The sequence below is a fragment of the Alligator sinensis genome, unplaced genomic scaffold (genome assembly GCF_000455745.1).
Source record: "Alligator sinensis unplaced genomic scaffold, ASM45574v1 scaffold1242_1, whole genome shotgun sequence".
In the NCBI taxonomy this organism is placed as follows: Eukaryota; Metazoa; Chordata; order Crocodylia; family Alligatoridae; genus Alligator; species Alligator sinensis.
The window spans coordinates 506301-531148 of NW_005842833.1; the positions used below are offsets into that span (position 1 = coordinate 506301).

The 24848-nt window shown below is 46.0% G+C and overlaps 2 protein-coding genes across 14 annotated transcripts in view; one reads left to right on the top strand and one right to left on the bottom strand.

The window, feature by feature from the left end:
- Positions 1 to 278: 278 nt before the first annotated feature.
- On the top strand, positions 279 to 11722 carry CALML4 (calmodulin like 4). Of its 4 annotated transcripts, none has more exons than XM_025191581.1 (5): positions 279 to 374; positions 471 to 501; positions 1964 to 2104; positions 3592 to 3780; positions 11229 to 11722. In XM_025191581.1, the coding sequence occupies exons 1-5, from the start codon at positions 372 to 374 to the stop codon at positions 11270 to 11272; spliced, it is 408 nt and encodes a 135-aa protein (XP_025047366.1). In that variant the 5' UTR covers positions 279 to 371; the 3' UTR covers positions 11273 to 11722. The 4 variants fall into 4 exon arrangements, with proteins under 4 accessions (XP_025047366.1, XP_006035485.1, XP_025047365.1 ...); XM_006035423.3 differs by lacking the exon at positions 11229 to 11722 and adding an exon at positions 9671 to 9956; XM_025191580.1 differs by lacking the exon at positions 11229 to 11722 and adding an exon at positions 9671 to 9956 and having other exon boundaries at positions 313 to 374; positions 2006 to 2104.
- A 4571-nt stretch (positions 11723 to 16293) lies between these two features.
- Positions 16294 to 24848, bottom strand: part of PIAS1 (protein inhibitor of activated STAT 1) — a 94123-nt gene continuing 85568 nt past the window's right edge. For 7 of the 10 annotated variants that reach the window (XM_006035415.3, XM_006035416.3, XM_006035414.3 and 4 more), the window contains exons 9-14: positions 23782 to 23942; positions 22368 to 22498; positions 21779 to 21956; positions 19954 to 20096; positions 19603 to 19640; positions 16294 to 18359 (exon numbers count right to left, since the gene is read on the bottom strand). In XM_006035415.3, coding sequence (XP_006035477.1) covers positions 18063 to 18359; positions 19603 to 19640; positions 19954 to 20096; positions 21779 to 21956; positions 22368 to 22498; positions 23782 to 23942 — 948 coding nt within the window. In that variant the 3' untranslated portion in view covers positions 16294 to 18062. The remainder of the gene's footprint in view (positions 18360 to 19602; positions 19641 to 19953; positions 20097 to 21778; positions 21957 to 22367; positions 22499 to 23781; positions 23943 to 24848) is intronic. The other 3 variants (XM_025191575.1, XM_025191574.1, XM_025191577.1) reach the window with 3 other exon arrangements.

The window sequence follows — 24848 nt, forward strand, 5'->3', positions numbered from 1 at the left end:
TGAGCCGACCTCAAATTTAGGCCCGGGAAAGTTCTGCCTCTGGTTTCTGGCTTTTTTTGGTGGGGGGAAACAAAACAAAACAAAACAAAACACCCCTCATTGTTCACAACGTGCCCGAAATCCCCAGTGCATTGTCGGAGCTCGTCCCTGCGAGCTCCCACGCGTGCGTCGCATCAGCAGCCGCGGCCGGCGCTGGCACCCGAGCCTTGCAGCGTGGATCCGGGCTGGTAGCCATGGCAGCAGAGTATTTATTACAGTTCTTGCCATTCTCCACCCAGCATCGGTGGACTTCAGCCCTTTAATCAACTAGGAAGTCGGTCGCAGGACGCAGGCAGCAAGCACTTGGGACAGGGCAGGCGGCTCCTGCGCAAATGGTGAGTGGCAAGCCTGGGGGGCTCATGGGGAAGGGGTCTTCTCGCCCGCGCCAACCCGTCTCTTCCCCTTCCTCTTTTTTATTCATCGTGCTACAGGCAAAATTCCTGTCCCAGGATCAAATTAATGGTACGTACCAGCGTTTCTTTCATAAGCAGGGTCAGTTTAGGAAGTTGGCTGCTCATTAAGAGGGTCTCCTTCTAGGGGAGCGCATTTTGCCTCCTGGTATTTTTGTTTCTGGGGACACGTGCGGCCACCCGAGACACGGTGCAAGGTGCCGTCCTGCCATGCACGGCATCCCCGGGTCTGTGCGCCAGCCAAGGACGCTGGGTCTCCCAGGGCGCGGGAGACAGAGGGGAGGGGGATTCACGTCTCGCCGTCCAACAGCTCTGGATAACACGGTTGGGGCAACCTCTGGAGATCGAGAGGGGTCCTAGCAAAGCGGGGCTGGAAGGGAGGCCACATCGAGCCCACGCTGCTCTAGGCAGGATCCTGCCCAACTACACCACCCCAGCCCCGCACCTGTTGAACCTGCTCAATCTCCAGGGATGAGATTTCATGGCATCTCGAGGTGCCTTTGCAATGCTCGAGTCAGAAAGCGCCCCCTCGTCTCCAACCTCCCTTGCCGAAATGCAAGACCCTTGCTCCCCAGCCTGCATCTCCATCCATCCACCCTCGGGGCGACTCCCCGCCGGGTAGCTGAAGGCTGCTCTCAAATCCCACCCCCGGTCTGCTCTGCACCTGGTTCATTCAGCCTTTCCTTCTAAGTCCCATTTCCCAGGCCTTTAATCAGTTGTGTTGCTCTTCGCTGGACCCTTTCCCATCTCTGCACACCTTTCTTGAAGCACAGGGCCCAAAATCAGGCACGGGACTCCAAGCGCCGAATAGAGGGGAAGAATTGCTGCCCCGGCTGTGCGAGTGACCCTCCTCTTCACAACCCAGGTCCTGCCCTTTGCACTCCCCGCAGCCCAGCCAGTCATCCTGCCCCAAGTGCAAGACCTGGCACTCGTCCTGGTCTCATTGCACCCCACGGGAGACCGCTTCTCCAAAAGCACGAGGCTGCGGGCACGCGACACCTCCCTGGCACGTCTGAGCAATGTGGGGACCTTGGGCAAGTCATTTTACCCCTCTGCCACTTTGGGGGAGAGGCTTAAAAGCATGTCAAAAACCTCTGGGGCAGCCCAGAGAACAAGATGCTTCTGGTTATAACAGGCCCGTGGCTTGGCAGGGGCCGTCTTGGGGAGCGAGGCTGAGGAGACAAGAGGAGCCGACTGCGCGCAAAGAGGATCAGGGAGGGAGTCGGGTCACGGGGGAGCAGCGCCCCGAAAAGAGAGAGCCGTGAGGCAATAGCAGCAGAGGAAAGCTTTGGTCTCCTCACTGCCCACTCCCCGGGTCAGGACGGGGACGGGGGGCACACGGCAGGACCCCCCAAACCCCGAGATTTCAATATACAACTGTGTCTGGTCAAAAGGAAAAGAAAAGTCTCGGGCTCAGTTAAATGCGCTTTTTATCTTCCTGATGGGTGGCTTTGTGCTTTCAAGTCAAAGCCATCTAAAGTGGCAAAACCTGTTATTTTGGGGTTTTTAACTAGAGTTCAAGGAGTGTTTTTCCCTCTACGATAACAACCACAAAGGCAAGATCAAAGCCAGCGACCTGATCACCGTGATGCGGTGCCTGGGAGCCAGCCCGACTCCGTCGGAGGTGGACAAGCACCTTCTCTGGCATAAAATTGGTAAGTGCAGCAGGGCCGGCATTATGGCCCGAGGGACACGCTGGGAGCTTTTCTAGGACACATCAGTAGTGCGGAGTGGGGCAGATGTAGGCGAGACCCTGGGGTAACATAGGACAACCCGACGTGAGTCACGAAACAAGCCGCACGCGGGGTGGTGGTGAAGGCGAACACACTTCAGTCACAGGCCAGGCTTAAAATCAGCATTGCCATAGACAGAGATGTAGAAGTCCAGGAGGACAGGTGCCTAGGAAAGATTCAGTGCAATCCGGGATGTCTAGGACCTCCGACATCCTTAAACCAGCCGTGTTTTAAGGGATGACAGAGGATGGATCACTACGCACACCTTGCTCATACGCTCTCCCTCCTAAAGCATCCACTACTCCCATTGTCGGTGACAGGATACGGGGCTGAATGGACCCCGGTCTGGGGTCATATTGCCGAGGCCCCGGGTGCTGCTGCTCTGGTGAGCTAAGAGCCTGCAGCCCTTCAAAGCCAAAGAGGGGGTGGGAAACACGGTGCTTTCATCTAGGAGAGCAGAGCAGGGATCAAAGGAAAGGCAGGCGAGGCGGATGGACTGAATCCGCCTGGAATTAGCAGCTCGCACGACATCTGGCAAAGCCACAGCATTGCTGCTGCTAAAGACCGGGGTCATTGGACAAATCACAGGATCCTCAGACTGGTCCAAGCCCCTGCACCAATGCAGGAGGCTGCTCCTAAATCACCTCTGCCCAAGCCTCACCCAGCACCCTCCTGAAAGCCTCCAGGTCAGGAGATTCCCCCACATCCCTGGGCTCCTCCACTGCCTCCCTGCTCTCCCAGGCAGCAATGGTTCCCCAAATGCACTGTAAAACCTACTTGGTTGCAATAAAAAGTCAAATTAGAGTCCTTACATTGATTGTCAACGCAAATTGGAGGCACGTTTCATGCCCCAAAGAGGCAGCACCTGCCAGTAGTTCTGGTGGCGTCAGCCCTGGTTTTCCTTATTTTTCTGATAGGCAAAGAGGGAGTTATTACCCCAAACTGTGCACGTCCTTAATGCTTGTCCTAAGGACACAGCAGAACAGCAAAGACCCAGGAGCCTCATTTATCTTTAAGTGCCACGGCCACTTATCACAGGCTGGGTCTTGAGGGGATTGCCTTCATTTAGCACCACGGCAAACATCCAAAAGTAGTACGGGAGGCTTTGTACCTGTTTGAAGGTCGACACCTTCGTAGGCAAGGCAAAGCATCCCTCCCCAAGGGCCGCACAGACCGTTTCTGTGCAGTGGTAGTAGCATGCCAGGAAGCAAATGGGCATAAGTCACCCAACGGAAAGAAAGGCAGGAGCTGGTTGGATCCAGTGGTAATAATGCAGAAGAGACAGAGCCGGCCCAGCCCAGGAGAGAAGGGACAGGTCTCTGGGGAAAGAGGAAGCACAAAAGGAGGTAAGGGAAAAAAAAAATGTTCATCAGGTCAGAATAACCCCCTGGTTCTTGTTGCATTTCCAGACCGGAGAGCAGAACTGGACTTTTCCACCTTTCTGAATATAATGTACAGGCAAATGCAGCAGGAAGACCCACAGCAGGAAATCCGCACCGCCATGGCCATGATAGACAGGCAGAAGAAAGGCTTCATCCCCGTGTCCGAGCTGAGAGCCAAGCTCACCAAGATGGGAGAAAAGCTTTCCGAGGAGGAAGGTATGGTGTCACACGACAGGTTACGCCCAGAGCTTTGCCCCCTTCGGCTCCACCGGCCTGCACTGGAGGGAGACGGGATGGTGAAATCCCTGCAGCCGGTTAGCACCCAAATTTGTCTACACTATGAATGCTCAACCCCATTAGGGAGCGGAGTAGGAGGGGAACTGCATGCTTTCTGCTTGCGGCGGCGTGTCCTGGGGCATGCGGAAATTGAGGTCCCATTGTCCCTGCCTGCGTCATCACATGGATGCGGTGCGTTGCTGCAATGTCAGGGTAGCACAGAGCGTGGCACTTTGCAACGTCGCGTACCAGCGGGCAACCAGAGGCAGGGCAGGGCCAACCCAAGAGCTGCTACAGGGGGATAGCCATAAGCCAAACCTTTGCTAGAGACTGTAAGCATGCAGCCAGATGCATTTTAATATGGAGAGGGCTACTTACCTGGGGTAGGAGACCATGTGAGAACCAAGCTCCCAGGATTTACCTGCAGGAAAGGTAATGCCGATCCTTAGATCAACCAGTAACTTGAGGCCACATCCCAGTCTTCCTTATGCTAGCACATGCCTGGAGCAGTCATGCTAAAGTGAGTCTCTGCAAGTAAAGTTTGGTGCTTGGCAGCTGTGGTGGGAAGATGAGGTTTAAGAACATGAGCAGCACCACATTGCATCACGACGGCCCATCTCACCCAACACCCGGTCTCTGACGCAGCTGTAGGAGATGTTGTAAAGGGAAAGCACGTGAACGCAACGTGCCTAGAGTGATCCATCTCCTGCCACCGTCTCCCTTGCATCCACCACTTGGTTTAGGGACATCGGAGGATACATCCCTGACTGCGCAGCTCCCCATAGCCCTATCCTACATGAATAGGTTGAACCTGGCTGTACTACCTGCCTCTACTGGCGCCAGTAGCAACACTCCCTGCGCCGTCCAAGAGAGGTTCTCACGTTCGTCTCCTTTCCGATCGCCTCGGGAAAGAGAGGTTTTCTTCTGAACAGAGACTGCTCGCTATGCCCGTCAGATAAAATGCCCACAAAGGCAGCTTCGCCGTACTCGGCCGTGCGGGCTCCAGGCCACCGCGCACAAGAGAAGCTGGCAACTTCCCAGGGAACTCTGCTGTGGTTCCCAGCGCTGAAAGGAGCACAGAGAGGGACTTTTTTTTGATTAAACGACTCTCAAAGGCATTTCTTACAAGCTGCCCCTTTGTCTGAAATCTCCCTCCAGGGTACAACAGGAGGGAGCTCTCAAGGGGCATCAAAAGGATCAGAAGGTATTCTTGTACAGCTGATCTTTTCCCCAGCGTGTAGCAAGCATCAAAAAAAGGGGGCTTTCTGCTTCACTGCTCACAAAATAAACCGTTTGGTCCAAATTGGAGGGGAATCAGACCAGCCACTTCTGAGAGAGGGCGAGAACGCCGTCAAATGCTACCGCCTCATCCTTTGAACACTCATGTCGCTTTATTCCTCCAAAAGGGATCGGCCGCGGGCTTCACATTTTGGCTCCTTCTCAAGGCCCCCAAGCACGGGCGCTTTCTGCCACGCTGCGGCTCAAGGAGGCCGAAGAGCTTTGAAGCGATGGGATCTCTGCTAGGTTAGGACTTGCCAGGAGCGGAGGAAAGGAGGGTTGGAAGGGATCTCACAAGGTCACATCTAGTCCAGTCCCCTGCTCAAGGCAGGAGCATCCCTGAATAAACCGTCCCAGTGAAGTTTGTCCAACTTGTTCCTGAAAACTTCCCAGGACGGAGATCGCATCTACGCCGCTTGTTCCAGTGCCCGGCCACCTTCGTGGGTGGAAACTTCCTCCTCATCTCCAACCTAAGTTTCCTTTCCTGCAGCTTGAGGCTGTTGCTCTTAGCCCTGTCCCCTATGGCCACAGAGTCTACTTCCATCCTCTATAATCACTCTTCAGATATTAGAAACCGATTACCGTCTCCCCGCCTCCGTCGTCTCTTTGCCAGACTAAATAACCCTACTTCTTCCAGCCCTTCCTCCTAAGTCATTCTGACCCATTTGGTAACACTTAGTAAGACCCAGACTTTGCACACACACTGCTCCAGGCACAACCGCTGTCCCTCCTAGTGCTAACAAAGAGCGTGCGTTTCGTCGGGACAGCCTGAGCAACCCTCACCATCGGTGCTAAACCAGCCGTCTGGGAGATCGCCCAATATGACAGCCCTGCTCTCCCCGACCCCGGGGGTCTTCAAGAGGAGGCTGGACATGCACCTGGCTGGGTCGTCTGACCCCAGCGCTCTTTCCTGCCCAGGGCACGGGGTCGGACTCGATGATCTCTTGAGGTCCCTTCCGACCCAAACATCTCTAAATCCTACGAATAAAGCACGCCTCGATTTGGGAGAAAGCACAGGAAAAACAGCGTACGCAGCTTTTTACAATCTGAAGGCACCTTTGCAGTGATGAGAGCCGAATAAAAAAGCAACACATATTATAGAAGTATTTCCCACAATTAAGGGCATCTTATGGGGGGCAGGTCACAGTCCTCCGAGAGCAGAGATGTGGTTTGTCTCCCAAAGGCCAACGGTGCGTTATAGATTCAAGCTGTTTTTTCTCAAGAAGACATCCACCACAGACCTTAGCCTGACACCCTAAACCCAGCTTCCTGAACCACGATAAATATTTGATGCTCAGACTCGATTTCACTGTCATCCGCAATGTTCAATAGCTGCCGGCAATGGCATGTAGCTTTGTTTACAGTAGCTTCAAAAACACAAAAGACAGGGAAAAAACCCCCACCTTTCTTCAATGTATTACCATTTTTATTTTACAGAGAGGAATGAAGGGTTTTCCTTTTTTCTCACGTATAATGGCCAGGGGTTACCCTAAGTTTAACCCTTTAAAAGGATATGGTTACCAGGGGGATAGTCTCTTATTTGAAAGTGGAAATATTAGACCTCTTGATCACATAAAAGACAGTTACTTACCTTACAGCTACTGTAGCGGTTCAATACCCGTTGTGCACAAAGATTTTATTCACCCCATGCGGAGACGGGATGATTGGGGCCAGCAATGTCCATTGGGGTGCATCTGTGCCCTCGATGCCCTCGTGCTCTCAGCCCAGCACCGTCCATAGCGTAGGGGGTTGAGTCAACCCAGCACCCCCCCCCCCCTTTCACCAAAACTCAAACTCGGAAGAGTGCTCCCTAGCACGTGGAGGCCAAACACGTGGTGTTATTTATTCATCACAGGGGAGTCCTCATCTCGAAGAGCCATTGCCTTTCCTTCCAGGGACCAGTTGCATGGATTGCACTCTTGGCAACCAACAAGGCAGGATCTGTTTGACTTGGGTGAGAGGAGGGGGTGTCTTGGGGTTTGATTGAACAACGGGAGCTGGAAACCTCTACCTGAAGACAAGCCTTGCAAAGATGTGGACCAAGCGCCACGTAGCTGCCCCTAGGACAGGAATGTCCTTCCAGCGGGCTACATGAGCTCCGTTGTAGCCAGATGGATCCAACTTGGCCATGCCTTAATGAACACCAAGGGAGCAGGGGTTGGGAGTGGACTACCTCAGACTTAGCCTCCAGGTAATGAGGGAAGGATTATGCGGGGTCCCAATTTGGGCCCCTTCTGGAGCAGAATTCCTGGCATTTCTTGGTCTTGTCTATGGTAAATAAGAGGTCGATCCCAGCTTGAGAGATGTCCTGCCATGCAAGGTCCTCCATCACCGTTCCTGTCGGTCTGAGATCTGCCTGCCCATGAGTCTCTGGAAGACGCAGGGCCGGAGGAAGGATCGGAAGACAAATGTGCAAAGCTCATGGCTTCCTAAGGAAGCAGAAATGACCTAGTTCTTCCTTATGGGGTGACTTCATGACAAGCAAGGGCAGCATCTGCGGAGGAGGAACAGCATGTCAAGTGGGTGGTTTTATGTCCCAAGACACTTATGTGCAGAAGAGGATGTTGAAAGCACCCAAGGCCCCGAGTTTCTGGGCAATCCAGACAACTTCCCCTTCTGTTAGTGGAGGCGTCCATCACAGGTCCCTACTAGGGGGAGGCGCAAAGGGTGGGGTTTCCAGCATCAATGGAGTCTCAGACTAAAAGGCTGAGGGATGCACGTGTCAATGGGCAAGAAGAACAACACACTAATTAACCATGGTAAGACTGTCCAATGGCCACGAGCAGGAAGCAACAGAGACCGCACATGGTCCTCTAAACCAGACTCCACATGGACAACCAAACCAATTCTCTAGCCTCCGCTTGACAGAGGATTGGCCCTATGGCCTGCAAGCCTGTTGCCCAAAGCTCAGTGGAGTTCATTGGATGTTAAAATGAACACCTGCTAAAACCAAACCTTTATAAGAATCAAAAAAAAGCGTGCAGGGGGCAAGCAACAAGATTCCTGTTGCTTCCTGAAACGTAGGAACAGAAAGAGTATATCCAGTTCAACAGCGACTTGGTACAAATGACGTTTCTCATGTTTGATGAGAAAGGAATCAACAAAAAGATATCAACTCCCCTTTTACTTGCTTAGTTTTTAGGAAGGGGAGGGTCAGTATTGGAAGTCAGAGCATTGGAAAACACATCTTCAACCCACAAAGACAGGCATATTGGCAAATAGTACCTTGTGCACACTTCCAACATTAAGGGATATGTTTTAAAGTCAGAAAGAAGAAACTGTTCTTTCTTTCCATTTGCCTGCTTGTTTGTAACACTAAAAGTCGGTCTACGCGAGGAAGTGGCATTAGACTGCCCAAGACATGCATGGAAACCGAGTCAGTCAAGTGCAAGTCCTCTCTTTTGGTTTAGCTTTAATAAATGGAGTTTAATTTAAACCCGTTCCTGTACTGAAGCAACCTGGCCCAAGTGCAGGTCAGACCAGTTTAAGAACTGATTTTCATAGACTCATAGACATTCGGGCTGGAAGGGACCCCGGAGGATTATCAAGTCCAGCCCTCTGCCCCAGGGGCAGGAAGTCCGCAGGGGTCATAGGATCCCAGCAAGATAAGCATCCAAATGCATCCTGAAGGTGTTCAAAGTGGGTGCTTGAACCACCTCTGGTGGCAGTCTACTCCAGACCTTGGGGGCTCAGACAGTAAAGAAGTCCTTCCTTATGTCCAGCCTGAAATGGTCGCGGCGGAGTTTGTGACCGTTCAACCTCGTCATCCCTTGGGGCGCTCTGGTGAACAGACGTCCCCCCAGATCCTAGTGGTCACCCCTTATAAACTTATAGGTGGCCACCAGATCACCCCGAGCCTGCGTTTTTCCAGGCTGAAGAGTCCCGTGGCTCTCAGCCTCTCATCGTAAGGTCCGGTTTCCTGCCCTCCGACCCCGCACGTGGCTCTCCTCTGCACTCTCTCAAACTTCTCCACATCCTTTTTGAATTGTGGAGCCCAGAACTGGACGCAGTACTCCAGCTGCGGCCTCACCAAGGCCCAGTACAATGGGAGAATGATGTCCCGGGATTTGCTTGAGAAGCATCTGTGGATACAAGCCAGCGTTTTGCTCGTTTTACTAGCTGCAGCATCACATTGCAGGCTCATGTTCATCTCGTGGTCAGTCATGACCCCCAAGTCTTTCTTCTGTAGTACTAGCCAGCGTAGCACTGCCGAGCCTATAAGCATGCTGCAGGTTTTTCCTCCCAAGGTGGAGATCCTCGCATTTTTCAGTTAAACCACTGACAATTTCCTACACAGACAAGGCTACTAGGCCAGTGTAGCTCCCGTGGCTTTAGTGGAGCTACACGCTAGCTGAGGACCTAGCCCACGCCTTCAACTGTTTTCAGGTCAAATGTCCTCATTACTGCTCCATGCTCTTAAATCTGTGCCTGTGTGTGTGTCCTAAAAACTATAGTATATATTAGTTACTAATATTTGAGGCAACTCATTCCAATATTGGAGGGTTCAGCATAAAAATCAGTATAGTTATGCTGTGCTGTCCATTCTTTGCAGTGGATGACCTTCTGAAGGAAGCCAAGGTTGGACCAAATGGGATAATAAAATACGAAGATTTCATCCGTAGGATCACAATTCCCGTCACAGACTAATGAATTTTGGAAGAGCAGCGGGCATAGAGGAAGAAGCAACCAGTATCTCGTGTTTCCCTCCGTTGCTTTGGACTCTTTAGAGTCATTCCTGCTTGGCTTTAAAGATCTTTTGCCTTCTCTTGTCAGTTGGGATGGAGCATCGCACGTCAGATGTTTGATGCATTATTTCCAATAAATGAATTGCAACATTATGTAAAACTTGTCATGTTTACCAATCAGCTGACGGGTTCCTCTTTAATAAGGTCTTTAAAGTTTTTTGCAAGGCAAAATTTGTGACCTATGCTAACATCACATGGAGATAACTCTTCTGGAGACAGAACATGCCAGGGCTTGTGACATCCCTATCGTCCCAGCTCCAGGCACACTGTTCCCTGTACATGGTACTTCAGGGAGCATGGCTATGCCACCTATAAACCTTGGCGATCACAGCACTGCCTAGGCCCCAGCAGGTCTGTACGACGCGACTCTCTGATATTTTGCTGTTACTGAGATGCCAAAACAACACAGCACTCTCAAGGTACAACCAGAAACCTATTCCTAGGGCAGGGAGAGCAGTCAGGCAGATTTGAGTTCTTCCAAACAGATCCCAGGAAATACTGGTCACTAAACTCAGAGAAAGGAAAACTCATGGTCCATGAAAACTGAAGGGATGCACCACACATCCTTTACTTCACTTCTATAAACACTTGGCGAGTGGAAGAGGAAGAGCGAGGCCTCCTTACTGCTGTGCTCGTGCTACCACGTTTTATGAAATCAGGCAGATGAATCAATTTCTAAAACTGTCTCCATGAATTTAGGTGGTTGCTTTAATCTTTCAGAAGAGATAAGTCAAGTACTTGGCCAAGGCAGCTTGTTACTGCTGAGGCACTTGGGAGGGGTGCCCAGAACACATTCCTAGCATATGGACAGAGTATAGAGTTGCCAACCCAAGATTTTTTTTTAAACCAACAATGCACAAAGTTTTTACTGTCAGCCAAACTTTTTTTACTGACATATGTCTTACAGAGTGTAAATGTAATCCTCCTGCCAGGCTCTGGACAAGGGTTGGGTTGAAATTTAGGGGTTTAACACCAACCATACTAAAAAAGCTTGTCAGTAAAAAGTGTGTAGATTATCAGTTAAACTGCCCCCTACAGGGGTCCCTATACCCTGATCCCCTCCCCAGCTTTGCCCCTGCCAGCCCCACACCCTGCCCTGGCAAGGACCCCCAAAAGAGGACCAGTTGTCTACCTGCCCTGCGGCAATGTTACTGGGAGGCAATAGGACCCAGCAGCAGTATCAACAGCAGATGACTGGGGCCAGGAGGCACAAGGTGCTCTGCTCTGTCCTTCAATGCTTAACTCCAGCTTTGCTTCTCACAAGAGACCTTCAATCACCAGGTTGCTCAGAGTTCTTATGGACGGCTCAATTTTTTAATAGACTTTACAGACAGGCGTTTTTAGCCTGGATTTTTTTTTTTACAGATAGTCGGAAACCCTGGCAGAGCGCAGGACACAAGCAGCTGTGAGTGGAACAGCTTCTCTGTGGACATGATCTGTACTGAGCCCCTAACGAGTCACACAATTCTTCCTTTGACTGTAGCCTGGAAAGCCCAGTCCTGTTTATCTAAACTCTTGTCACCAGAGGGTCACGTTCCAGTTTTAAGAATGGTCCAGCTGACCATGATATGCAACTCACGGCTCCATATATTTCCCATGTGCAAATCTCCTCTGGCATCAGTGGGAGGCTTGAACAGAGTCAATTATCTTAACACTGCAGTTAAACATCTGTTCATTTCCTTAGTGAGGTAACACAAGTCTCTGTTAGGATGGCTGCTAATTCTGTTCATTGGTCTTCGTCCTTCCTCAGTGCCCTTTCTATTCAAAAGGCCTCCCCTGCTTTCAGCACTCGCTATTTCCTCCTCTGCAGCAGCGAGCCAGCTCCCTTCCACTTGTAAAATAAGCAATAATGAGCAATAAACCTCTTCCTCATTCTGTTTGTAAAACGAGCAATAATGAAAGAAGACCAACATTAGACTGCAGCGCTAGCTTCCTCATTGCACTGTAAAGGCAGGGGCAATGCCCACACCGCTCAGCCGCTGTTTCAGATTATCTGCAAACCAAGGAAAGCAGTGTATTGAACTGTTGGCAGACAAGGTTCTTTGGGTAAATCTGATGTCTTTTATTAGACCAACTCACATAGTTGGAAAAATTCTTCTTACCAAGCTTTCGGGCACAAACACTCTTCATCAGGCTGAGGAAACGTCTGCAGATGGTCTGTGCTCTTCCTGGATGGAGTGACAAAGCAGCCAGAGGCCAGTAGGTATGCAAGAAAGCCAGTCAGTTAAAATGTAGATTGAGGTGGTTAGTTGGTGAGAGACAAGGAAAAGGGGAACTGTTCACATTCGAGACATCCTTCTTATAGGCATTAAGGCTGGAAACTTTCTTTTTAAATGAAAACCTAGCTGGTGCAGTCTGATTATGCTCTGTGGGGCACCTCAAGATATCAAGCAAGCCAGATGAGCCTAAAACTATAAACCAGAACTTTTCAGTCTTATGAAACCTTTAAAAAGTACTTCTACGCTATCAACCCACAACTGAGGTGTGACTTGCTGACATGTTTCAGAGGAGTCAGAGATCTTACTGGTGTCTCCACATACAGTATTCCCAGAAAGTGCTTGCATAAAGACTTATCAGGGAATTGGTGTCCAAATAGAGAGGCACAGAGAGGCATCAGTCGCACACGGGTCAATGACATCACTGCAGAGAGCTGGGATGGAGACAGCTGTGCAAACCTTGGCAGGCCAATTACCTAGAGGGGGGAAGTGCTGACTGGCAGACGAGGCCACGACAGTCCAGGTCTTTAGCAGAGGGACACACTAGCCAGGCATGGTTACTGATGGCTGCAAGCCTGCAACTGGTTTCAAGCAGGCAGAGCCTTGGTGTTCACACTCCGCCCTACTGGCATCACTGGGGACCCACTTGCTTGGTTAGCTGCATGACCGGGATCTTAACCACATTTTGTGTGCCCATGTTTGGCCATGACAGTAACAGGTTGGACAAGCCTAGTTAAACAGGCCGTTGGACCTTTCAACGAATAACTATGGCCCCAAACTCTGCGGTGATGAGCATTAGTCCCGTTTTACACATGGAAAAACTGAGGCACACAGAGGGCAGAGGACTTGCCCAAAGGCACACAAGAGATGAGGAACCCAGATACCCGTCACTGGGTCGTATGCTTTAGGCGCAGAACCAGCCTTTGTACCTGTGCCCCGTTTCCATTTGGCCATCAAGACTCGACTTGCAGTTCCCATGAAACATATCAGCGACCACAAAATAAATCGGGACAAACAAATCCTCGTAGGTTTAAAAAAAATATCTAAATTGTGTTAAGTCCTCAAAGAGCACAGGAGCGGGCGGTAAAGGGCCATGATCTCTGCTGACCTACCTTGTTGTGTCCGTCTAGCGTCTGCTGACGTGGAGGAGCAGCTTCACACTCCAACAACACTCCCATTTAAACAAAAAAAAAGGTAAATGCTGCAGGTGCTACTGAGGGACTCCAGTGAGAAAGACAACCTTGCTTTTAACCAATCATAAAAAGACGATCCCGTCTCCCCCATTTATAAGTGATAAATAAATTCTTGACATTTCAGGCAAGGCCCATCTGCTGCTCTCCTCACCACTCCCTTTGGGGGAGACATGCCAGCCGCTTGTTTGGGAAAGCAGCAAAATACAGGGCTGGTCTGTGCAGCGCAGAGATGGGGGTACCCGTGCCAGCTCTGAACAAGCTGGTACACATTCACAAAGCAAGGCAGTGTGCGGCAGGACTTGCTTGGGCCCCGGGCCCAGCATCGCCAGCTAGTTGGCTCTGTAGAGTGATGCACCGACACGGCTCTACTGCTCCTGAGCTGGAGCGAGCTTGTGTATCCCCACACAGCACTACATCACACCATCTATATCAACACCTATTGCCGGTGATCCAAGACAGGTGAGTAATTTTTCCACACTAGCCATAGCACTCAACTACTAGAAACCCACCGCTTTGGTGAGAAGTGGTAACAGCTTTGATGTGACCTGGGGACTGAGCGTATCAAAGCCTAACAGAACCCAACGCCGTGTCACTGCCTTTACTTACTGCTACCCAGAAACAAACCGGCTCAGAGTAAAGACGAGGGACAATGTCCTATATGTCCTTGCACAAAGGGAGCCTCTGGCAGAGGCAAGGAGAGCGGTGCGTGCAACAGGTTACCTGAATATACAGGTACAAAGTACTGTTTCAGGGCAGGGGACACATTCACAGATGAAGCCTGCCTGTCCAAGACACGTTCCTGTGAGATTCATGCTCCAGGAGAGCAACCCGCATTACTTACAGTAGAGAATACAGCATAACTGAATGCCTTTTTTTATTACATCTAAAGATTTCTACATAAACAGGTAACATTCAATAGGTAAACAATTTTTTCCAATGCATGTAATAAATATTTTCACTTGGTACTTTTATACAAACTGACATTGGTCTACTATACATTTTTAAAAGCCATTTACTGGTTTGGCATGCCATATGGAAACTAAGAGAAAGTTTTAAGGCAATGAATCACAGATTTAAATTCATGGAATTAATGGTAACTTTTTAATATTCTGCTTATATACATTTTCCCTTTGATAATTATAACAATTCACAGCAGCACTTTTGGGGACCACCAGAAATTCTCCCTTGTTAGAAACCTAAGTTCTGTTAAAAAAAAAAGAAAACCAAACACTTACATTGATAAAATGAAATCCTTTCTGAATACATTTTAAAATGTGCTTTAAAACCCTGAAATGTTTAGCGCAGTGAAGGATTAACTTTTACAACGGTCTCCCGACAGTCCTTAGCTTTCAGTTAGGAGGCAACTCCAAGACACAGTTTAATGCAAATCCACAAGCCATCCCATCCTTGAGAGGGCTTATTGAATCCTTGCCATGGAGGGTAAGGAGCAGGCCTACAATTGCAATAATGCCTATATAGTCATGGAAGTACTTCTGACATCTTTTAATGCTCAGGTATAGTCGTGTATGGTGTATTTTTTCCCCCTAGAGGATGTATTCAATAATGCCCATAAAAGTGATTCAAAGTCACTTCATCTCTGCTACTCAAATGCCACTGATTTCCTCATATCTGTGTGTATCTATATGTACCCACACAATATTAACAGAACACAAACAGACACACGCATGAGCATGTGCACACCCACACACCTACCCTTCTACTGGAAGAACTGAAGGACCAAAAAAAACAACAAAAATGACCACTACTCTGACAAGTATACAGACTCTACCATCTTGTCATCTACAGTCAATTTGGCAATATTGCAAACCAGCCAAAACAAATGAGTTACTTTACTGCACCTTTAATCAATATGCAAATGAAGTGGGGGTTATAGTTATTTATAATGAACTGCCAGAGAACTCAGGCTGAGTATTTCTACAAAGTCGTGTTAGCCGCGATCAAATGTGAAGTTCCAGAAAATTATCAATCTTACGAAACGTACTGGCATGGGATAGAAATACCCACAAAGCATGTACAGAACAAATACCACACGGGAGGATTAAAGAGCTTTTGCTGTCCCTTCTATGTGGAACAAGATTAAAAAAAAAAAATGAAAAAGCTGAACTGAAAAGCCCTCTTGCTCTTATTTAGATGATGGAGGAATGAAAGGGGAAGGGTGCCATCAGATGACTTTAGATTCTTTCTGTGCAACATAATAAAACATTACCAAGAATTTAATTATTTTTTTTTGGTCAAAAAAGCAGCTTTTCAGCTCACCTTTAATGCAACACAATTGGTAGAAATGTTGCTACAATTCAGATGTAAAGTGGCCATCAGCTCCCCTGAGTGTCATTATTTTTATCCTATTACCAATTTCAGAAATTGGGACCACGTCTGATCCCACTTCTCCTGGTGTGAACCTGGAGGAATCTACGTTCCTCCAGATTTACACAAGATATTATACAGAAGCACATACTTTGAAATGACTGGTTTATTACCCAAAAGCTGTATGGCTACATTTTATTAACAACTGGTATTTCTAATGTGGGCTTCATCGCCTCAAAAATCAGACCGATTTAGAAATGAAGTATTTCCTGGTTTCTATCCTTTTATTTCCTTTTTTTTTTTTTTTTTACTGACATTTAATAAATTATAAACCTGGTGCATAGGGATAGATATATCTATATATCTGTAGATATATAGATAAATATATCAATCAATCAGCCAGATATGTATGAAATACACATGCATGGGAAAAACTATTTAACTCACTTTGAACTCACACACACATCTATAAATACATATATACACACACATATACATATAAACACAAAACATTTTGTTTTCAAAATTCAAGTTAACTATTTAGTGGCAGAGGGATGCTGTGAAGACACTAAAAAACAATTTTGATGCCACATATTCATGTGAGCTTTCCAATTTACCATACAACTGATCAGACAGTAATACCTAATTCTACTTGGAGTAAGGTAATTTTCTTCCTTCTTTTTTTTTTCTTTTTTCTTTTTTTTTTTTTTTTTTATCAATGCAAGGCTTTAAAGAGACAACTTCATATGCAAAAGGTGGCCTTTGTCAAAGTTCAAAGCAACCAGCTGACATCAACAGTTCTGGACATAAAAATTCAGATAGGAATCTGCTAATTTTAGTATTCCTTCCTATCTTTCCTGATAAGCTTGTTACCTGCACTTTCAACTAGCTAAAAAAATATTTTTTTCACACCAGAGAACATAGTAATGCTCTCTAATGAAGACTTTGGGCACAATAGAATAACCTCCCTCCCTCCCCGCCCTCTCTTTTTAAAGAATCTCCTGAAAAACTGCTTTCCCTCTATTTACACGTTTCACTGTTTAACAAGAATGGATCAGTCCAAATGATCCAGAAGTTCTAAAAAAGAGTTTCCTATGTCATGCACATCTTTAAAAAAAAAAAGTGGTGGTGGGAGGGGGTGGAAAAATCAGGGAACAAGTATGGCTCACAGTTCAATATAAGCATGGGGGGGGCACCCTCCAAAACAAAATGAACAAATAAAAAAAGAAAACCCAGGAATCACTCAAAATAACCAGGAGGCTAAAAAGAAAAAAAGAAAAATAATTGTAACCACTTACCCTAGCAGATTTCTGCACACAGACATTCCAGTACAGTTCAGTGGGCTAAGATTTGCGTGGAAAAGGGTTCATATGTTTAACAATCAACATTAAGTTAACCTTTATACATGTAAAGCCAGAAGATGATGATGTACCATGACCGCTGTCAGCTGCTGCACAAACCATGCAATAGTGCATTTAAATCATATTTCCTTCCTTCTGCTTGGCAGGTTTATTTTTAGCAGAAATTCGATCTGCTGCGGCCAAAAAAGCAGGTATTCCCTACGGAACAAGTGTAAGCCCCAATTTAGCAGGCTACTTCAGTGCATGGCAAATTTTGAAACGCATGAGAAATTTCACAATTTAAAATCTGACACACGCTTAAGTACTGAGTGGCCTGAAGCCTTACATACTTAACAGAAATAAAAATTTGCAGAGTAGGTATCAAAGCTTTTATTAGAGGTTCAATTCTATAAAACACTGTCTTATGGAAGACCATGCAAGGCTCAAAGTAATGATTCAGCCCCAGTTTTTATCAAGCTTAGTAACTGGCCCACTAGATGAGAATCCAGCGTGTTAGGAGGCACATGGATCTCCACAGACCAACTGGCTACAAAGGCTTGTAGAGCCAGAAATGACATTTTTTTTTTTTAAAAACCCCACCACACTCCCAGGAGTGATGTCCTGCCCATGCAGGGAATGTTGTGGAACAGTCTAGGCAGGGCGTATGCTGATAAAACCTAATAAAATCTGAGGGATATCTGAATCCACCACCTCATGTAAATGGCATTTTTTTTTTAAAACTTCCTATAAATTAAAATGTCAAATACTTAATTCTTTTACTGCTTACTTAACTGTGGAGAAAATAATGCCACGTGTGTCCAAACTAAAGGAGTAACTCACAGGATAAATGTGCAGGTGTAAAATCCAGAAAAGTAAACTGAAGGGATTTTTTTTTTTTTGTATTTTTTTTTTTTTTTGTATTTTTTTGTCATCGTTTTACCAGTCAGGCCAGCTTAGGTTTATATACAAAAGTAAAACTGAAAATATAGTTTTGTTCTCTGTACATGTCAATTTTTTTTTTCCTAAAAAAGGAAAAAAAAAAGTCTTGTCTATGTTTCTAAACAGAATAAGGTAAAACCAAGCACACAGATCTCCTCTTTCTGACAGGTCCATTTAGTCCAAAAGTCAGTCCAATGAAATAATGTCCGGTATGATGCCAAAGATTGATGCTGTGTCCACGCCGCCTCTATTTGCAACCGGGTGGCCATGATTCTCTCGCAGGCTGTTGGAGGAAACAAGACTGCTGTTACTGCCACTATTGCTGCCATTCGTGGCTGGAGGTGTACTGCTTCCTCCTGCATTTAATTGATCAAGGAACATCTGAGATGAAGTATATGGGAAAAAACGAGAGTGTAAAAGCTCTTGATCATCCGATGCAGAAACTGCTGCAGCTGCAGCAGCAAGAAGGGAGGTGTTGTAATGCTAGGGAAGAAAGACGACATTTAAAAGTTATAATTTGGGCTCCAGAGGTTTTGTTCACAGCGGCACAAACAAAGGAGAAAGCACGCGAGTAATGTAAACCTCATGAATGGTAGAAGCTGGCCACTTTGGTTTACCCTGGTAGTCAGAGTACTACCCTATTAGATAGCAAGCTTTTACCTCCAGGGACTTTGATTTCTGATGCCAGAGGAAAGCTGGTAACAAAATTCTTACTGATACTAGTTCCTAATGGGTTGCCAGCAGTATCACAAGACACCAACATATGGTGAGATACAACTGGGTGACAGGAAGCAGTGTAGTTTCTTCTCCAAAACACACATGTTAGCTAGAAATTGTTCAACACTTGAAGAAATAGTCTGGCCAAAACTAAGCCACAGACCACTTGGGACCATTAAAATAATCTGCTAATCATTAATACCAGGGATCATTCAGACCCCTTTCCCAAAAGCGCTGAAGATTGCTTCTGCTGCTGGCCCCGCACCGACTGCAGCAGCCTCCAGCTGTGGAGGGGCTGCCAACATCCCCCACAGAGAAGAAGGACCAGGACACTGAGAGGCACTGTGTGGCCATCCAAGCTGCAGAGGGGAAAGCCTATGGGCTTTATAAAGGACTGCAGGCCATCCAGGGGTGGCCTGCTTTTGAATTCTGTGGTCAAGGGAGAAGGAACAGGGACTTTTTTTGTTATATTTCCTCATTTTATTTTGTTTTATAAGTTATGTTGTCTTTTACTGCAAGTTGCCCTGGGCTTTTTGTGGGAAGGGCAGCCTCAGAATCAAACAGATCAGATCAACAAGAGCACGGTGCTTCACAGCGTGGCTGTGCTCCCAACATGATGGGTACCAGGCAAGACCAAGTGGAGAACTTTAAGCTTCAAAAGACTTGCCTGCCACAAATACCCTTTTACATTTTAAGGATATTTGCAACTTGGTCTTTGCACCACTTTGTTCTATTTTGCACAACTTGCTATTGACAACAGCAGCAAACTGCTCAGTTTCTCTTTGTGGCACGAATGCACTAATGTATTTATGGCTCTGCCCTGGAACAGACACAGTGCATCTCTCAGAACAATGTCCATGGCTGTACCTTTCAGAAAATGCCCTCTTTCTATTCCAAGTGTTGCAAAAACATCTACCTTGGTTCTAATTCTGACCTGCAGGTCCCCCCTCAGAAGGGTTTATTGTACTGAGTCCAAGCAAGCTACGTTACTTGTTTTTCTATAACTTACCTGATTGTCTCCTGATAAGAAGGGGAAGAAATCTAATCCTGTGAAAGCCAAAACAAAAGATTTTCAGTTTCTCAAAAGAATCCCCCTCTGCCACGATACACAGAAGTAGAATACAATACTAGGATGTCAAGTTGCATCAGAAGTAGCTGATTTAGTAAAGTTTGCAAGAGAAATGTACTGTTTTTAACCCTTAAAATAATTCTGCCCACAAGGTGCTAATGTAGGTTATCATCTATGAACCACAACATAATATTACTGGACTGCTGATCAACTGCATAGCTAAGTCTTTCAGAATACTGTATGTTGCTTAGAGAAAACTTAATTTGCAGTTAACAGCAGTATACAGCTTACCTTGCAAGTCATAAGGCATAGGTGTCATGTGGAATGGATGCCTGTAGTCTTGTAGAAGTGATGTATTAATGTAGCTTGTATCGACAGCAGGAAGGCTTGGGGTTCTTGAAACAGGAGATGCTTGGTGGGGTAAATTCAAAATGCTACAAGAAACAAACAAATTAAAAAAAAACAAACTTACAAAGTGTGGAAAAGTATCTTTGATTTTAAGTGTCCAAGTGAGATGTTTGCAAACCCCTGCTGCTGCCCCCTGCAAGAAGTATGCCTCCTACAGAGGTTTAAGGGACAAATACTAAAAACTCACAATCTACAACACAGCATGCACACAATAAAGGTGCCAAAGTCACATCAAGGCAACTGTTTTACCAAATTCCTAAGCTTTAGTTCCAAAATATGGAGGTGTTGCAACATCCACGTTTCTTTTGGTTTGGTTTTTTAGAAGATGGGCAAAACAGTGCATTTCTCCTAACCTTGTTCTCAGAAACAGCTACACTGTTTTAGCTGGCAAAAAAAGATAAAGAGAATTTAAGCTCAAACAGTTAAAGTCACTGAAAACACGGTCTTGCCATGGAAAGAACCTTAACTATAATCGGAGCTTTGAGCACTGCCCACAATAACTGTAAGAACAGTCATTATGAGTCCAGACAAAATCTACAGATTATGGTTTATATACACAGCACAATAGTCCAGTCATTTGTCACGTGCTATGCAAGAAGTTAACTATGGACAACAGCCAAAAAAGTTTTTGAAGAGCTCTAAGTGATCGCTGAGTGGTTTACATTGCTGGGAGCAGTAACAATCTCCGTTTGATGCCAATTTTTTCATCTCCACATGCTTGTGAAATCTTCTCTATCAGCAATACGGCTGTTTATTTCCATCAGGTTATTCTGGTGTTCTGTATTGCTAGGCTGCTCACAGTAATTACTGAAAAGCAGACATGCCCCAAACTGCACCCCGATAGTCTTCTTGTTTCCTGGTGTGCTGAGTGTTTCCTCAAAAATCTCTGCTAAAGAAGTAGTGCTGGCCTCTCAAAAGCATTTAACTACAGTAAGTCAAAGCTGTTTTAATTAAACAACAAATCTATTAAAAACTTTGCTTCATCATACTTTGCTATAGAGCAAAACCCAGAAAATTCAGCTGGTGAAGACGCAGCAGTAAATTAGTACTTCCATTAGCACATTCCTATTTTTAAAATAGCACGGATCTTGCGAGTTGAGTCAAGATCTAATCTGCTGCAATCAGGGGACAATGAAAACAGTGAGTTTTTCAGTTACGATGCAATGCCACATAACCCCCACGACCAGGGGGGCCAGGACTGGGGCAGGGGGCAGAGGCAGCAACTCATGGGGGGGGCAGAGATGTGCAGCCACAGGCTAGGGAGAAGCTCCCCCAAGTTGGGCAGACCCCAGCTTTGGGGAGGGGAGGGCCAGGGACTCCATACCTCCATCCCCCCCACCACAGGGCTGGGGAGAGACTCTGTGCTGACTCCCCTTTCCCTGTGGCTGACAGCAGGGGGTTGGGGGCATGTGCCAGGCAGCTAAGCAGGGATGGTCCCCACTCAGCTGCCCATGGCAATGTCCGGTAAGCAGGGAGGCATGCAGCAGCACCCCGCTGCCTTCTGGCCTTGACCACTGCAGGCATCTGCCATCCTCCCCGACCAAAGACGAGTTCTGTTCATTAACGGTTCAATTTACGCAGTTTAGGGAAACCTGTATAGATTGGCTGGATTCCACCTTGGGCTTTCTGAACGTCTGCAAAACCGTTTCCGTTGATCACGATGAATGTATCTTCACCTCAACTAAGAAACTGTGCACTTTATTCTTACCCCTTATTATTTAGGGGTGAGGCAGGAGAGATGGAAGGACAACTCCTCTTCGCAGGCGGTTCCTCCTCCTCTTCATCTGAGGAGCTATCGATGGTTAGATCGATCACTTCAACTTTCTTATTCTTATTCGACTGCTGGTGAGAAGATACCTGATGATCCAAGGAAGAACTTATACATCCTACGAAAAGTTCAAAGAAATAACATCAAATACTCAAGCCAGAATGCCCAGTAGAGTCAACACAGGAAATGAAACATAACATGCTTTGCATAAAGTTTATGAACAAGAACAAATGTGAAAAGAAAACAAGACTGTAAAGTAATAATGCTTTAAAAATATGACCAAGCCCAAAGAAATGTTAATGTTACTCTTCCAATGTCTTAACCCCAATCTATAAAAAGCTACCTATATATAAAAGCTACCTATATAAAAAGCTCTATATATATATATATATATAGAGAGAGAGAGAGAGAGAGAGAGAGAGAGAGGGAGAGAGAGGTTTAATTACTGGCAACATTACAGGTTACCGTTAAATACTAAAACAACGTGGGTTAGCAACATGGGCTGTACCTCAAGGAACTTAAGACTTACCATCAACTCCGTTATAAGATGCAGTAACTTCTTGCACCTCCTTTTTTGATCTCATAGGAGCCCATGACCCATCCTCTTTAAACTGAATCTCGTCACAGTCTGTGCAGTACTTCAAGATTTCCATAAACAACCTGTAAATCAAACACCCTTACTACCCATCCTCAAAAAAAAGTATAAAAGGACTGGAAAAAACCTCTGGATTTACATTAAGACATTAAACTAAACTAGAAGCAGGGTAAATTTGCACCTTATAGGGTAACTGAATGAGAGAAACAAACTAAATTAGTCTGCTGAAAGAATCAGACTGATTCCCACATCTAATATATAATTTTCACCAAGAAAATTCTGAGAACTTAAGATAACAACCTGTATGTTCTCTTAATGGTACAGAAACAGCAAAACTGTCCAAAACAGTATCCCAATGAATTAATTCCAATTCTCAAGCAATGCTATCACGCATTCAACAGGAGAGGTCTCTCTCAGGTTGATGCACAGATTCCAGAGGTAACTTTCTCGATGGCTTGCCATGACTTAGGTTACCCAACCTCTGAAATCTACAGCTGTGTAGCAAAGAAGATGCGTTAAAGGTGATTAATCCTGTTTTAGTCGCCACCTCCCTCTGGACTGGCATTATGTAACATGGGGTTGCCTCAGAGCCCTGGGGTCCCTCCGAGACCACCAGAGCAGCAGGCAGAAAACTCATAAGACCTCCACCATCTCCATCCTGCCTGTCTTTCTTTGGAAGGCCACTGGAACAAACGCATGCCCATTAAAACCATTTCAAGTTTGACAAACTTTGGCATTTACAAAGAAAAAATGTTTTGGTATAAGGTTCCCCAAGTAACTCTATGAGCTCTTCACTTCTCCTGCTTTTGGAGCACAGGGTTCCTGCCCAGGGGATTAGGATCTGAGAAACCAATGTGGAGGACGCCCACCAGAGAGAAGGGGTTGGCTTTTAAATACCTGCTGGATAAATACCAGAAGCAATTCCAAAAAATGTGGAATTATGCATGAAATTGAAAATGTAATAAATGAACCCAGTCCCTCTAAATATATGAATATCTGCTATAAACTATGTCAGATTTGTACAGAGTTGTTCAGCCTAAAAAGCCATTAACTTTTTTTTAAACTAACTGTAAGACTATACTATTCTCCTACCTCAGTGGAATATTCAATAGCCAGTCTTTTGTAAAAGCAAAACCTTGTTTGAGCCTGAAAGCAATGCAGACTGTCATGTCTTTTTTTAATCTATTATAGCAAACTGAGAACATGAATTATTTCAGAATATTAAATTATGGAGCATCTGCTTCATAGCTTTGTAGGGACCAATGCACGAACCACAACTGGGTGACCTGAAATGACTCCAGTACTCATATAATCAAGAACTAACAAACGTATTCTGCATCTTGCTTACCCATCAATGATGAGGTGCTCATAGGGAGCCTTCTTGTCACAAACAGGGCAAACCCAAGTAGGTTTCTTCTCATTCATTTGAATGTAGAGAGTGGCATCAAAACACTGTAGGTGCGAACAAGTCAGGGCCCTACATGGGCTAGTTAGCCGCATTTTGCCAAGCTTTAAGGAGACAGAGAAAAAAAATAGTAAGATTGAAATGTTATGGCATGAAATAATTTTTTCCTTCTTTTTCTTTTTTTTTAATGAAACACAAGCTTAATTTTGCTTACAGTTCAATTCCTAACCACAAAAGTATTGGATAAATTCAAGTCCCAGTTACTGCATAAATCTTATATACCATTTTACTCTGGCTTTTGTACGCATGTGATGAGAGTGTTTTTAAATTAAGTTATACGGGTGAAATGAAAAGTCACTTCATTCTTATTCTGTTGTCCTAAAATGCTAAGTCAGTCCCCTGTTTATCGCTTGCTACCATGTTTGGGCAGCAAATATAATTCCTCATTCTCACTGGTATGCCCATATTTGAAATATTTATAAACTTATGTCCATCCTCTTCCATTACTTACAGATTAGCTAAACTTTAACATACAAGGCCCTAATTCCTGAATATACTAATTCAGCCGCTTATCTTTAACACAGAAGCAAACTCATGCAGAAACGTTTGCAGGATCAAGGCCTTGTATTTCTGTTCTTCTGTTATTGCTGCACTTCCCTAAGTGGTCTCCAAATTTACCTATATAGTCTTGCTAAGAAAGCATCTAAAATGATCACCCAAAACAGTTTCATTACAGCCACATTCAGGGAGATGATATAGATAGTATCTCCTATGCTGTGAAGCAATATTAGTACACATGGGGCAAGCCTACACAAGACATTAACTGTGGAGTAGACTAATTAGCTCCGCAGTAAACATCTTGTGTCTACACATGCAGCCCTATTAGCCTGCAGGAAACTACTTAACTCTGCAGGCAGGGTAGTACTTGTAAACACAAGAACTATAGATTCATAGATGTTAGGGTCGGAAGGGACCTCAATAGATCATCGAGTCCGACCCCCTGCATAGGC